Source organism: Zingiber officinale, unplaced genomic scaffold (assembly GCF_018446385.1).
Source record: "Zingiber officinale cultivar Zhangliang unplaced genomic scaffold, Zo_v1.1 ctg167, whole genome shotgun sequence".
NCBI lineage: Eukaryota > Viridiplantae > Streptophyta > Magnoliopsida > Zingiberales > Zingiberaceae > Zingiber > Zingiber officinale.
Window position 1 is genome coordinate 675,777 of NW_024589857.1, and position 16,163 is coordinate 691,939.

The window sequence follows — 16,163 nt, forward strand, 5'->3', positions numbered from 1 at the left end:
GGCAAACCGGGCGAACTAAGAAACCCTAAAAAGCCTGACGATTTAAACGGGGTGTCAAACCTAAAAGGACTGATCTGGGCAAATGCCAAAAAGAACCGAAATACTCAAACTAAGTGGATCGAGTGAATTGTAAGGGTGGAAACAGACCAAACAAATAGGTTGAGGGTCGAGAGCCAAACTACATGGACCTTGTGAACCGAGTCAGCTATGGAATGGACCAAGCAATCCTAACCAACTAAATAAATAGAACAAGCAAAACAAAATCAAACATAAATTGAATTATTTTACTCATGATACCATTCCATCACAGAAGTAACTCATGGAATTTAACATATATTTGAGCAAACTACAACCGATGTTACAAAATAAGAGCATTCTTCTAACATGAAACAGAATAAAAGCCACCCCTATGCTATAATAGGATATCTGCATTTTGATGCCAGCTTGGCTTTTATTCGGAGTCATGTTAGAAGAATGTTCTTATTTTGGAGCATTGGTTGTAGTTTGCTCAAATATATGTTGAATCCCATTCCTTGTTCAATTGAACCAAATCTCAGCGCTTACAATGAAAAGACAATTGAAAATTCAGAAAGGAGGAAAAGGTGCAGAAAATGCATTCTTAGAATCGGCAATCATCCTGGCTCATTAACAGATCGTGAACAAGATTGCAGTTTCACTAATTGACAAAAAAAACAAGTACAGCCTTCAGTAACATCTAGCAAACGGGTTACACATTATAACATACAAATCACAAAGGCTTAATCTCTGATTTCCAAAAAGGAGAAATTAAAGGTTGACATGGAAGACATGTTCACTTTGGTAGTTGCGTTGTGGCTTATTAGTAACCTACAAGTTGACAAATATTAAGATTGTAGTGAAAACAAATCGTCCAGCAAATGATGGTACATAATCCAGAGCTGTTAGATTTACCTTCAGATCTTTTAGCCAAGCAAATCACTTATGGCTGTGTTAAGTAATACTACTCTTGCATACTGGACATGACATCTTCCTCCTCAGCCATTGGTCAATGCACTGTAGAAGAAGAAAAAAGGGAATATATATAACTACATTATTCTCAATAGAGGAACAACCGGTGACAATTATAGTATTTCATACGTCTTTGTGGAACTTATGCAAGCATGGTAAGTGTCTAATAATCTCTCCAATGGATGGTTTATCGATGCAGATAGCACATGGCTCCATGTTATCAGTCTGTTGGGAAAAAGGAAAAAAAAATCACGAAAATGCTTTGCTGGTTACAGGATTCCTAACAGGAATTTCAGAACTAGAATGAAAATTCCTATATACACCTGCACTGTTGATTGTGGTAACTGGTTAATCTGATTTGCTGTGGCACCTGTATGCTGATGGTTGTTATCATCAAGGGCTAATAGCGTCTCATAATCACCTCTGCATAATAAAACGAAATTATTAGGTTCAAATTCTCCACCTTTTTGATGGATGTGACCAATTGTCATTATCAAATTATCAAAATATCAAATAGAAGCATATTGAAATAGATCAAATTTATCTGATCACTGCATATATATATAATTTGAAATTGGAATTCCTTGTTCCTATGTACTTATTATGATTGTCAATTCAGCATTTCAGTGAGATCTATAAAAACAATTATGCAGATGGCATGTGATGAGTTACCACAAAGTGCATAGGCATTATCCAGGAGCATATAAAGCATATAGCTATTATTTAATAGACTATTTAGCATTTAAGAACTTAACAAATAATTAAGCCATAAGCATTGGTTTACACACAATGAATAACAAAATCTGGGTAAGTTTCTATCACTTTTTACATGTACACAAAACATAGTGTTTATGTCTAAAAAAAGTTTCAAAATAAAATAATGTGTAAATTTGGGAAGAAAGCATAACATTTTTTTAATCCCACCATGAATAATCCTATATGTATTTTTGAATAACATATATAAACATATTGCATCACATAACACACGCACACACACACATAGAGAGAGAGATAGAGAGAGAGTTTTGATATCTTGCACACCCTGTGCACAACCGTGAACACCCAAATTTTTTTTCGATTTGAAAATTTCTTTGTGCTTAATGCTATAATCCAATCTCTAAATCCTAAAGATGAAAACTTATTGACATAATCGAGAACTTAAAAAAAATCACCGATTTTTTATCCCATTAGAGGCACTCATGATTGCCACTCACCAAAGGTGAGCAGGCTATCATGAGTGTTGGTGCAATATCCCTACGTCAAGGTTGACCAAGTTGACTAAGCTTGAGTTTGCTCAAGCTTGAGTCTTGATGTTTAGATTTCGATGTTTGACAATATGTGGAGATTGCAGGTGCAATCGTCCGATTGGGGAAATTGTTAGTGCAATTCGCCTCTGATCAAGGTTTGACCAGTTTGATGTGAAGAAGAGTCAAGTAAGTCGAGGTTGACCGGATACTTGACTAGGAAAGGCCTAACTGGAGGTTAGGCATACGCAAGTCCAACAGAAAGGTTGGCAGAAAGGAAAATCCAAGTGGGTCAATATTGACCGGACACTTGGTGGTGAAAGTCCCAGTAAGTGAAGCCGGGCAGTGGAAAAATCCTAGTGAGTGAAGCTAGGTGAAAGTCCTGGTGAGTGAAGCTGAAAGTCCTAGTGAGTAAAGCTAGACAGATGGAAAGTCCTAATGAGTAAAGCTAGACAGATGGAAAGTGAGTGAAGCCAGGCACGTGGAAATCCAGGTGGGTCAAGGTTGACCGGACACCTGGTGTTGGGAAGTCCAAGTAGGTCAAAGGAGTGACTAGATACTTGGCACAAGAAAATCCAGATTAGTCAAGGGCGATCGGACATCTGGTGGAAGGAAGTCCAAGTGGGACATGGAGGACCGGACACTTGGCATGAGACGGTAAGTCCAAGTCGGTCAAGGTTGATCGGACACTTGGCACGAGGAAAAAAAAATCCAAGTGGGTCAAAGGATTGACCGGACACTTGGTGAAGAAGTCTTAGCAGGTCAAGATTGACCGAATGCTCGGCATGAGAAGTCCCAACAGGTCACGGTTGACCAGATGTTGGGTTTGGGGAACCTCGGACTTGAGTTAAGCAAGTCAAAGGGAAGTCAATCGATCAACCGATCAATTGAAACGTGGAGCAATCGATCAGCCGACTAATTGAAGGTGTGCTGCGAGTGAAGGCTGACCCAATCGATCAGCCGATCGATTAGGAAGCGTTATTGCAAGCATAGAACAGTTCCTAATCGATCAGCCAATCGATTGGGCACCGCCAATCGATTGGTTGATCGATTGAGGGCTGGTTTTCTCGCGCGAACGCGAGGAAGCCTGAATCGATCTGTCGATCAATTCAGGTCGTTTCTAGCAGAGCACAGAGACGCTCTGAATCGATCAACCGATCGATTCAAGCCTCCCCAATCGATTAGGCAATCGATTGGGATATGACCGTTGTGCAGGAAACGAGCAATGGACGACAACGATTGAATGGATGTGACGTGACAATCGATTGAGAGTCAACCCAATCGATTGGGATCCCTAAAAGCGCAGAGTATAAAGTTGTGACGAGCTTTCTTCTTCGTAGCTTTTTCGACATAGTGCTTACACGATCTTCTTCGACACTCTCCGTCAATTCTGGGAAGCTCTTGGGGGCAAGTGTTGCTGTACTTCCAAGGTTCAATAGGTCATTCTTCAACAACAAGGTCAAGCAAGAAGAGGTTTTTCGTTTGTATTCTTGTATTTTCTTTTTGCGTGCATTGTATCTTGTTGTGTAAGTGTTGTACGAGATTACTCCACCTCCGGTAGTTACTGAGGAGTATTTTTCATAGTGGAGAGCATGTCGTGTGTGAATCCTTGGATTAATCACCTCTTCTTGAGGTGGATATCAAGTAAATCTACATGTTAGTATTGTGAGTCTTGTTTCGAGTTCTATCCGCTGCATATCATCATCACGAAGCAAACAAATGAGGCGTGACGAGCTATTCACCCCCTCCCTCCCCTCCTCTAGCTACAAAACAACCCTAACAATGAGTACATATATATAAACATAAGGCATTGCATAAAGCTTAATGAGGGAAAAGATTAGCAAACCCCAAAGTTGGGGCAAACAATTGATAATTATGAATTACATATTGCATTCCTTTATACTGATCTTTTCAGTCAAGGATTGTCTGCCCTTTCTTCTTATTAGTCATTATTGTTTCACACAGATTTAAAAGAAATCTGATTATAATCATCTACTTGATGTCTAGTATGTTAAAAAGAATAGGTCTGGCGGCCGGTGGAAAAATTCCGTAGGGTCGGGCCGGTCATCCCCAGGCTAGTCAATGAGGCTAACTGGGTTTATCATTTTTTTTTTTTTGTTAAAAAGAATAGGCCAAACTAATGACACTTGTTCACATGAATCTTGCACTTTTAGTTAGGGCAATTAGCATGGCGCCAAGCTCACTCTCTTAATAGTTAATAGTCTGTCATGAATAAACTATAGCTGAATTCAGACATCACCACAGAATAACATTGGAGTACTGTTGAATTATTAAATATGAAGTTCAATAAAAGATATAAATTACAACAGTACATGTAACAGTTACCTAGGTCACCTAATTTTCACAGTGTACACTGATAACAAAGAGAGTATCTACCAAAGTAACAGAGAAGTATCATTCATTAGTCAATAGAATCATGTGGTTATAGTGTTGCTGAACAAGTTCCTCATATGGGGTGAAGTTATTGTTTAAAAGAAGTATAAAATGTTGCATAATATAAGGCAAATACTTACTCAGCAAAATAACTATGACTGTGAAGGATATTGGAGGCAAATATGTGACTACCAAGGTTAATCCCAACTTCCATTTCTTCAAAAGCATCTAATCCCTGAAAAATGGAAATGAAAATGCCTTTATGCAAGATTCAAAACTAACCTACTAACATTCTAGGAAGGCACTGAGAAAATTGAGGAATAAGAAGAAATAAAACTTCATAGATGCTGTAAAATATAATTTTAAGGTTTTCATTTGTTGCTGTTATAGACAAACAGTATTCTTCAAAGAAAGCTGGCCAGTCACCAATAGGTAACACAAAATCATGAGCAACAAAATTATCCTAGTGAAAGATTCTTGTTTCCTTAAGATTTTTTTTTTTTGGTCTTGATCACAAGTGTCATCACACTACATTGGATCAAACTATTTATGTTCAGGATGAAAGGAACAAGGTTAAATCCCTCCCACCAATATCATTATATGGATTCAAAACTCCCTAGCTCGCTTACCACTAGACCAAGCAATTATTGGTTCCTTAAGATTTTTTTGATGCACCTGAAATGCTGAAATGCTCAAGGATTTGACCTAAATACTTACCATGGACAAAGTTTTGTTAAATAGCAATTGGCAGTGTCTTCAGTAATAGCAGTTCAACCAGATACCAGTAGACAGGCAGGTGAATATTGGATGGTGCTCTTAAAGAGTTGAAATAAATTTAATTTCATATCCTATTTTATTTTCTCATGTCCATTCTACTCTTGTTTTTTTGACTTTCTTCTTTCTCGTCACTCGTGTTCCTCCAAGCCACAAACTGACAGTATCTGGCACTTGCTTTAAATAATAGAATAACTCTAACCAGAAAGCCACAACCTTATTTGATCTCTACAATAGATTTCAAAGGCCAATTAAAAGAACAAAATTCTATAGACCTAAAGCATAGAAATGCTTTCAAACTTAAAGAGAAAAGAATTAACATAAATCGAAAGACTGATAAGAATCACAGAAACAAGCATAAGTTTCTTATAAAAAAGGCACAAACACAAATGCAGGCATAAAATTTGAACTCATGCAACATTCCATTCTTTATATTCAAGTATGTTACATGGACAAATTATTCAAGTTCTCATTCTTAAGGAGATTTTGAGTAAAACCAGGCTTTCAGCTTGGAAGTTAGCATTGCAAAACACTACCGTTTGCATATCCAGATCATCGAATTCAATATCCCTCATTAATCGTGGCCGTCTTGCCGATAATCCATTTCGGTAGTTTGCTGACCGGGGAATATAATTCCTGGATGGTTGAGATTGTTGAGAATGTAGGCGTGCAAGTAATCTGCTTCTCTAGAAAATCAGATGAAGAGTTAACTTACAAAGACAAGAACCAGACCAATAGATGCTGAAGATAAAACATAAAGGCAAATGCAAATGATGAGAAGCTACTAGCTAAATTCCATTTCCAGCAGAGACGCTCAAAGTAAATTTAATAAAGATTCAACTAAATCATATGGTTGAAAGATAAAAGAACATGAAAAATACAACAATGTTTAGTCTTTAGTAAAGTGAAATGAAAAGTACAAGTCAAGAACATATTCTCTAGTAAATAAAAACAACAATGTTATGTTTTAGTAAAGTGAAATGAAAAGTACATGTCAAGAACATATTCTCTAGTAAATCAAAATAATTCAGTATTAGCAAAGAAAAAAAATGAAATATTACGAGTCCATATGAAAAATGACAGTGGTGTCAAAGTATCTGAAATCTCAAGGTCAAAGTGAATACAGGAACCCAAATTTAAGTCTATGATGTGCAATAGTATGAAAAGATTATCAGTTGTCAAAAAAGAACAGAATATGGCAGGTGGTACAGTAAGATGATATATTTTTTTTTTAATTCAAAATGAAAGAATTTTAGTACCATTTTTGAAACTGGAAATATTGGTTTGATTCATGATTTAAAATCTCAACCCATATTGGTGTTTCAGTTTATGACCGAAGCAACACGGTTTCCATACCGTATGTGCCATACCAATATGGTTTCGATATTTTTTAAATATAAAATATAGTAATTAAAAATAAAAAATAATCTAAATACTAAAAAAATTAAATAATAAAATAATTTTTAAAAAAAGAAAAAAAAAATGAGATTGTGGTGTCTTATATGATAAATAAATAAATAAATAAAAATTGATTATATATTTTTGGAATTTAAAATAAATAAAATACATATATGGATATATATTAAGTTAATGGGGGTAGTTTTATTAGGATTTGATTATCTATTTTTAGTTAGGAGTTGATTGAAATTATTAACCTAACTTTTTATTATTAACCTAAATTTTCTCTTAGCCTGCACCCCGCGTGTGACGTTGCCGCGACCCACGGAAGTCGCAGCAGCCTCTGTGTCCCCGCTGCGACCTGTGAATCTACGTGGTGCCAATGATGCCGAGCGAAACAAGAATTTTCTCCCGTTATGTTCGACACGGAAAGAAATTTTAAACGCTTGTTTGATTTACATATTCTCTCTCAATTTGATAACCCCAACCATGCCCACCTCTATGCCTGATATAGGTGCTCGACTAACATAGAATTAAACTGACTTCACTGGCTAATATTTTTGGACCTAAAAGAGGATTAAGAAGTGAAGCTTAACATGAAAAACCAAAGAAGGGAGATAATAGCATTGATGTCACATCAAATTAGCAAAGCTTTCTATCAAATAATTAACTGGTCTTTTCTTTTAGACAATCACATCATTTTTTTTCTCTTTTCTAATATCATAGTGTTAAAAGTCCACATTTGATCCTCTATTCTGACAAAGTCAGCACTCTTATAGCAAACAGATAATTGTACTCCTCGATCTTCACACCAAATTCTAACTTAAATTTAAAGGGAACTGATCTAATTGGATATTTCAATTACACTCTTAAGCTTGCATTCAATTTATTTTCTTGAACATGATAGCCAAATTGGCTTAATCCGAACAAGAAGGAGGACATGTCATGTGAAATGCTAATAAAGAATTTCATTAGTATGAATTTTCTCCGTTTTACTAAAGACAAATGGATATGCAGATGATAAAAGTTAATTATAAAATATGATACAGGTTTTGCTCTTGAAGAAAATTTTCAGGGACAAATTGGGAGAAGTAACTGAATTTAAATGTACACGATCCAACAAAAATATAGGGTGTCAATATAGGTCAGCAGCTAAAAATATTGTTCTTGCCTAAGAACAAATTTCATCAGGAGACAAAAAGCATAGGCATGGAGTTTACTGAACCAGATGAATTCAGACACAAAACATAAGGCTTAATAGCATCCCTCCTTCCAACCAGAGAATTTTTAAGCTCAAGCAAAACATGACAAGTAGAATATTTACGTACATGGTTGTGCTGAATTTGATCTGAATGTAAAGAAGCACGCCGACTATTCTCCTCCTCTTGCAATTGCCATGCTATGGCTTCATCAATCTGTCAATAAACAGATTTGGACATTCTAAATAAACTACATAGTATAAACAAGACATTAAGTAAAATAAAACTGAAAACCATCTAAAGTTTAGGATTACACCCAAAATAAAGTCTGCACAAAAAACAATATACAATCATAAGGTATTAGTAAGGGTGTTCTAACCACTTCACTGTCAAAAGTTATTAGTGATTCTGATTCATTATAAAGCTGCTCTTGAAGTTGCTGAGCTAATAACTCATCAGACTCAATCTGTCTAGCCTTAGCACTAGAGCTATCAGAAGAACTGGATCCTGGTGAATGCAGCTCATCAACTTCAATAACTGGACCTAAAATAATGCCACGCTGCCTAGAACTATGAGTGCCAGTGGTTCTTGACTTCAAGGGCTGACATGAAGTTCCTAAATAAGAGACCTCAGGAGTCGATCCATGTTTCCTCTTTCCATCTGTATACCTTTTTCTCCAGTTTTCTGGATTTGACCGAGAAAATGATCTTTCTGCCCTTAAGTTTGACCTAGGCAAAGCAGATGTTTCATGATTTTCAAGTACAATATTCAATTGATCTGTAGTTTCAATTCCATCTTCATTTCTTGATGAGGGCATATGTCCTTTACTTGTTTCATTTTGAGTCCAACACAAATCTTCAATGCCCTGAGCACAGCTTTCTATATTAGTCACTTCTTGTCCTGCTGACCTATAAGACCTGTCAAATGTCACCAAATGAACCCCAAAACAAAAAATTCATAATAAATGACTGTACAACAATTGACAAAGTTGGAATTGGTAATTGTATAGATCATTTACAATTACTTTACAGTCCTTGATGATGATTTTGTACTAGTAAACAAACACTGTAGAACAATTTAGTAATATATACCTGATAATCACATCAATTCCTTTCTGGTGCATTTTTTAGATCATGGACACGTGTTACGAGATTTAAAATCTCAAGTTGAACTGAAGTTTCAATCTTTGACTAAAACAGTATTGTTTCAGTATTGTGACAACGTTTCGATATATATGGTGCAAGTGGAGGAGAAAGGAAATGAAGAAAACAAAGAAGATAAGATATATTTAAGTTCAGACTTTGTTCCATTTCACAGCTTTAGTTTTGACAGTATCTTATATGGACATAAGATAAATAAAAACAACAATATTATTATTATTATCTTAATTCATCTTGACCCATATTGTAGCATGCTGCGAGATGCTAAATGTTGATATAATGTTTTACTCATTGACATGATTGCATGTGCCAAGTAATATTGATAGTATTGAGGTTCACTAATTTATTGGTTCAACTACGTTGCCTAGCACAGTACAAAATTTCAACCATGATATGTTATAAAAATATTTATCCCAAACCATTGCCTTTTGGATAAGTGATAGTCATCTATATTCAAATTTTGTTTCATATTTAATTGATAAATATATATACCATCAACTAAGCTAGCCAAAAGCTTAGATTGACCCAATTTAGTCTGTGGGTCCATTAATGAGAGTATAAAGAACAAAAAAATGTCAAGCTTTTGGAACAACTAAAGTTTGGGAGATATGGTTGCCAAATCAAGCTTTGTAGTTTATAGTAATTTGAATGTATAAGTTAATAGGAAATTGGCAGTTTATGCCATAGCCACATAAATAAGAAATCTAGCCCACTAATTTTTTTTAAGCCCATTCATCCAAAATGCTTACCCCAAAGTTAATAATAGATAACTTAATTAAACTTATAAACATTCTCTACAGCCCAAAGTCACCATGCAGAAATAAATTAGGATCTCACAAACTCTCCAACTTAGGACTCGATGACCATAGCATAGACAAAGTCCAATGATTCCATCATAGCATAGACAATTCTTTTTCAAAGGATTCACCATTCCTAGGATAAGAACAGGACCTGCCTAGATGTAACATTGTTAGGCTCAACCATTAGTAAATACGCTTATGCCCAAGTTAGTAATAGCTTGCTAATCTAGGATATATCTCATTCATTAGCTCAAAACTCACTAGGTAGAATTAAACAAGGATTTCACAATTTATACTTTTTAAATGAAAAATAATCTAATACAGAGGCACTCCTATATGTTGTGTCATGCAAGAATTATATTAATTTTCCACTAACAATTTTGTTATATATAACAATTTGTCTTAACATCCACAACTTGAAACCATGATATTAGTTGTTTTGACAATCCTCACAAGTAGTTATTCACACTCATGCCATAATAAAAAGACTCACGTTAGTTAGTTGGATATACTATTTTTTTTTTTTTTGTTTTTATTCATAGACAACTATTATTATACCATACATACAAGACTTAAACATAACACCCTAGAACTAATTCCCAAAGTAGGACTAGACCTATTCGGCATGCCATTGTAACTATCATTCTTAAAAAACTAGTAACTCCAATACTCCTCTGAAGCTAGAGTAGATGCCATACATGTCCAACTTATGACAAAAACTAAAAAAAAATCTATAAAGACACTCTCTAAGATAATCCTAACACTAGTTTGTTTTTCCTAGTATGACTAACTATTGCACTCTAAGATAGCAATTGTTACCAATGAATCACATGGGGTCTTGAGTTTCAATGAAAGAAATAGAAAGCAAAGTCTGTGTTATTATTAGGAACATGAAAATTAAACTATATCTAAAAAGTCCCAAACAAACACTAACATTCAATCAAAAAATTAATAACTTGATGCCTAAAATAATTTAATTAATGAAGTTTAATTCAAAGCTATGGAATGAACCAAAAAGACAAGGAATTGCTTCAAACTGGTCAACATAATCTGATGATGGCAACCAGTATCATGTTGATATATAAATTAGCATGAGAGTGCTCATCTGATCAATGACCAAAAATGGCATGTCAACTAGTTTTAATTGTTCATTCAACTACTTCTCATGGCTTGATTCCCCTACTTGGTACGGAGAGGTGTTTGTTACAATTAAATAGAAAGGTATCTATAAGAAGATAAAAGGACTTGGTAGCATATGTTAATATTCTAAAAGGCAGAGCACATTATTCAATTATATAAATATACTGTGCTTAAGCATGAAGAATCACCTGTATGGTGGTAGATTTCCAGATTGTCTGTCAGTCATCATGGTATCACAAATTGTTTTTCCTTTGTCATCATCATTATGTCTGACCTCAGAATCAGAAGCAGTAAGTGTTTGACGTGGAGTGCTGACATTGTTTAGCACTCCTATAAGTCCAATCTCCTCTCGCTCATCTACAGGATGACTAACAGCCCAAGTATCTCCATGGTTTTTATGGCGACCGCTAACCTCGGTAGCTGGAGAGAATTTTCTTCCGTTAGAATAAATTGTTCCATTTTGGCTGTGAACCTCAGAAGCAATTCTAGTTCTTGCTATGTTACAAGGAGAAATGCACCGATTTCGTACCAGATGATGTTGCACATTGGGCTTCTGAGAAATACCATCATGTGTTGCACTTGATAATTCACAGTGAGAAATACCATTATGTCCGTCCTCAGAATCAGGAGCAGTAAGTGTTTGATGTGAAGTGTTGACATTGTTTAGCATTCCTATAAGTCCAATCTCCTCTCGATCATCTACAGGATGACTAACAGCCCAATTATCTCCATGGTTTTTATGGCAATCGCTAATCTCAGTAACTGGATAGAATTTTCTTCCATTAGAATAAATTGTTCCATTTTGGCTGTGAACCTCAGATGCAATTCTAATTCTCGCTGTGTTACAAGGAGAGATGCGCCCATTTCGTACCAGATGACGTTGCATCCTGGGCTTCTGATAAAAACCATCATGTGTTGCACTTGATAATTTACAGTGAGATTCAGAATGTGAATCACAAGATGAACTAACTCCTTTCCCCTTGTCTTGGAACTTCATACTAGAATCCTGCAGAATTCTTTTCCCTTTCCTAGTTAAAATAATATCAGTCTCACTCTCTGGTTGTCCAACTGATGATTGTGAAACAAGCAATCCATCCCTTCCAGGGCTTCTCAGCAGTTCATTATTTTCACCTAGTGATTTTTTCTGCATCTTTCTCTCAGCAACCTTAAATATGTCATCATTCCTTGTAGCAAGTGTGTCATATTTCAAGTCAGTTCTTTCCACTCTAGTTTGTCCAACTTCAGATGAGCTACCAAGTAAAGCTCTTTTATCAAAGATTCCAGAGTAAACTTGCCCTAATTTTTCTTTCCTATAGATATGCTTTGTTTGGTCAATTTTACTTGTTCTACTGACATCCCTTGAGCCAACATCCCTGGAATGGCAAGAATTTTCTAGTAAAAAATGCTCTGTATCCTGGTGTTGTGGCGATGGACTGAAATTTGTTTCCATGGGTGAGCTGCCAGGTGATGACTCAACCAACTGTACCAATCTTTCTGGAGTATCAGGGATTTCCAGAATCAGATGAGGATCCATCCCAACAATGCTAAAACTTCAAAGGTAAAAGTTGCTACTGGTTTCTTCTGATAAGGTCCTTTAATCTGACATTGTTCTTATCTTTGAATAAGTATCAACTTTGTGGATGAACAACTAACTAATCGCAAGTTATCAACCAACAGATAACCTATGGAACTATAATGAATTTCATCAAAACCTACAAGATCAAAATTCAAACATATGATTTAATGGTGAGTAATTGTCATTCCAGTGGCAATATAATTCCTAAATAGACATATTCAAATAATGCTTTCAAAATATTATCCTTTAGACTAAAGTCATTAGATTTATTATTATTATCTTTCTCTTTCAAAATATTATCCTTTAAAGAATAGGTCATTAGATTTATTATTATTATTACTATTGTTATAATTAATTCCTATATTGACAAGACACTCTTATATACCTATATATAGACATTATGCAGTCTTTGGAGAAAGCAATAGACAATCAATTAATCAAATTAGTTTCATTGTTAGAGGTTGATCCCCTTGAAGTGATTATTGCTTTCCTCTTTTCTCTGATTTCCTATGAGATAGGACACAAGTTCCAATCAACTTGGTATCAAAGTGACATCCTCGCCAGCACCAATTATTCTTACATTATAATCCCTCCGCTACCATCACTACTACTATCCTTAACACAACCATTATCATCATCCCACAATACTAGGTATATCCATTGCTAGTATCAAAATCTTCAACAACTTGAGTATAAATCTCCTCAACATAGTTACAATTATATTTGAAGAAGCTTCCTTTATAATTTTCTTATTTGTACATTTTTATTAGAAGAATCAAAAAATATTATGTTTGTTTAATTCTAACACTATGGCAGGAAGATTTCATATAGTAACAAACCAGGAGATCCATGAGAAAAAATAAGAATTCCCCTATTGGAGAAGTAGAGATCATGTAAGATGAATTTCGAGAGCTGAGATATTTTCTCTCCAACAAGGCACACCAGATGACTCCAAGGTGGTCATAGCTTCTCTACATTTGGAAGGGAAGATTCTTCAAATGCAAAGAAGCTATCTACGCCTTGGAATTATCTAACATGTAGTGTAGGAGAAAAAAATCTTTTAGCTCTCGAAATTCATCCCATATGATCTCCACTTCTCCAAGAGAATTCATCTTTTATCTCATAGTATCTCCGGTTTGTTGCCATATGAAATTCCTTTACCATTGTATTAGAATTGACCAAACGTATATATATTTTTTAAAATAACATTCATTTTATTTTTTAATAGAAAATAAACAAATAAGAAAAATATAAAGGAAGCTTTTTCAAATAAAATCATAACCGTGTTAAGAAGAATTAGGCTCAAGTTGTTAAAGACTCCAATGCTAGCAAAGGATATAATTGGTGATATGGGATGATAATAACAATTGTGTTAGGAATGATAGTGATAATGGTGGTGGTGAGGAACCTCACTCTTATACCAAGTTGATAGGACCCCACGTCTTATCTTGTAGGGAAACAGAAAAAAGGAGAAAAAGGATTATCACTTCGAGGGGATGACCTCCAACAATCAAACTACCTCCAATAATCAAATTAATTTGATTACTTAATTTTCTTGCTTGACTCCAAAGGCTATAGAATGTCTCTATACTATAGGCATATAAAATTACCTTGTCAACATAACAATAATAATAATTGTAATGAACTATTCTGAATGATAATATTTTAAAAGATAAAATTAATAAATGTAACCACCTATTCTAAATGATAACTGAAATGACTATTCTAAATAATGTTTTGAAGCGGGTTTCGATTAATCAATCTGAGGATCGTATCAGGTTCCTATCAAGTGATATCTAAACGACAAACAAATTGACCAAAAGCATGCATTTAGAAGGAGAAGGATAAGAAAAAGCATTCAATCAAGTACCCTACATCGTTGATAAATAAATAAATTTCGCTGATTATTTGTGCTGCAAATAAAAACAATTTTTGATAAGAAGATGAAGGATGCAAACTATTTCCAAAAACAAGAAAGAAAGAAAAAAAACACAAATTTTCGGCAACAAAATTAAGGTATGCTTGTTAAAACACCTATGCACACAAAGAAAAAGATAAACAAAAAAAGTATTACTGCTAAATGGACCAATAGGTTGCGTAAGTCCTTCGGAAACGAAAAGTAGGAAAGCAAAAACTAAAGATATTGAAAAAGGTACAGCAAATTGACAACGACAACAACCTCATCAAGTTCACGAATAGAGAGATCAAACTGGATTATGATATCAGATCAAAAGAGGTAGTCAAGAATAGGGATAGAAGTTCCAAATCAAATTTTAAAAAAAAAATGCAACGAGAAGATGAGATTGATAGCCAAAAACGTATCGGAAGAACTCGTACAATAAATCCAAAAGCCGGTCATCGATCGACGCGGCCGATGCGTTGCCCTACCCGATCTCCATCTTACCACGTGAGAGATTGTTGCCGGACCGGAGATCTTGATCTTGACGGTGTTTCCGCCGCCGCGGCGCTAAGCTACGGATCAAAGAGCACGGGTGTCAAGAAAAGGTAAGGTAAAAAATCGAACAAGGCCGTTTTGAGCCCAGGCCAACCGGAATCGGTCCAGGCGCTAGCAGGCTCGGGTAAGGCCCAAAGGAAATCAGTAAATAAATTTAAAAATTATATTATAAAAATAGTTTGATTAACTCCACACGATTAACTCTAAATAAGTTTTTAATGAACAATTTGTGTAAAATTATCTCATTTTAGTTTATATTACAGTTTATGATTCATAAATCAAAACAAACAATTAAAAAAAATGATAATCTCAGTTAACCTCGTTGATTATTTCTAGGATGATCAGTTGTTCGATTTTCAGAAGGTCCAGAAGTCTAATATTTTTTTATTATATTTCCATTTGAAAAAAAAACTTCTATAAATAAATCGTAATTGAGATTCGAATATTAATTTGGATAATAATTTGAATGTTACTATGACATCATGATTTGGAGACAAAATAATTTACGAATGAATGGACATAAGTCAAATAGACATTTCATGGAACAGTTTAAGAACGGAATTTTTAATTAATTGTGTTTCTAAAATTGAAAACAAACAGATTGATTAATAAAATTAAAAAAAAATATTATGATTTTCTGTTAAGTGGTCTCATTCAACAATTTAACTCAAAGGGCGGCCATCAGGACTATGCTATTTATACTTTTTTTTCCTGACAATCAATTCTTTATAATCAATTATCCAAATTAAAATGGATAAAAATTGAAAGGGCGTTTCTAACAAATCATCAAATAGACATTTTTTTAATATAAAAAACAGAATTTCTCATCATATATTTTATCCTGAAAATACCATTATTGTAATAATAGCGTCTCTAGAGTAACTATTATGCCATTGTAAAAATCCTTACTATATTATTGTAGTAGTTGTACTTAGTTATATTATATATGATAGCTATGTGCGAGGCTCTTTAGGTAACTAACGTGGGTTCAAACCACATCCTACACATGTGCTTCCCAATTGACTTGATGGCTGAT

At 34.7% G+C, this 16,163-nt stretch overlaps 1 protein-coding gene across 3 annotated transcripts; it reads right to left on the reverse strand.

The window, feature by feature from the left end:
- Window positions 1-651: 651 nt before the first annotated feature.
- LOC122036513 lies at window positions 652-15,179 on the reverse strand. 3 transcript variants are annotated; one of them, XM_042595863.1, is made up of 10 exons: window positions 15,077-15,179; window positions 11,285-12,808; window positions 8,376-8,913; window positions 8,126-8,212; window positions 5,936-6,085; window positions 4,766-4,860; window positions 1,311-1,410; window positions 1,117-1,212; window positions 931-1,032; window positions 652-846 (listed from the first exon to the last, which is right to left on the reverse strand). In XM_042595863.1, the coding sequence occupies exons 2-9, from the start codon at window positions 12,628-12,630 to the stop codon at window positions 970-972; spliced, it is 2,475 nt and encodes an 824-aa protein (XP_042451797.1). In that variant the 5' UTR covers window positions 12,631-12,808; window positions 15,077-15,179; the 3' UTR covers window positions 652-846; window positions 931-969. The 3 variants fall into 3 exon arrangements, with proteins under 3 accessions (XP_042451797.1, XP_042451798.1, XP_042451796.1); XM_042595864.1 differs by having other exon boundaries at window positions 8,376-8,904; window positions 15,010-15,163; XM_042595862.1 differs by having other exon boundaries at window positions 15,010-15,162.
- Window positions 15,180-16,163: the final 984 nt, after the last annotated feature.

Bases quoted from the DNA above. Each gene is read 5' to 3' on its own strand.
- LOC122036513 (XM_042595863.1), bottom strand. From the start codon at position 12,630: ATGGATCCTCATCTGATTCTGGAAATCCCTGATACTCCAGAAAGATTG. The intron at 6,086-8,125 runs GTACGTAAATAT...CTGATTTTCTAG, and splicing joins ATCAAATTCAGCACAACCAT to AGAAGCAGATTACTTGCACG. The intron at 4,861-5,935 runs GTAGTGTTTTGC...TCCATTTTTCAG, and splicing joins ATGATCTGGATATGCAAACG to GGATTAGATGCTTTTGAAGA.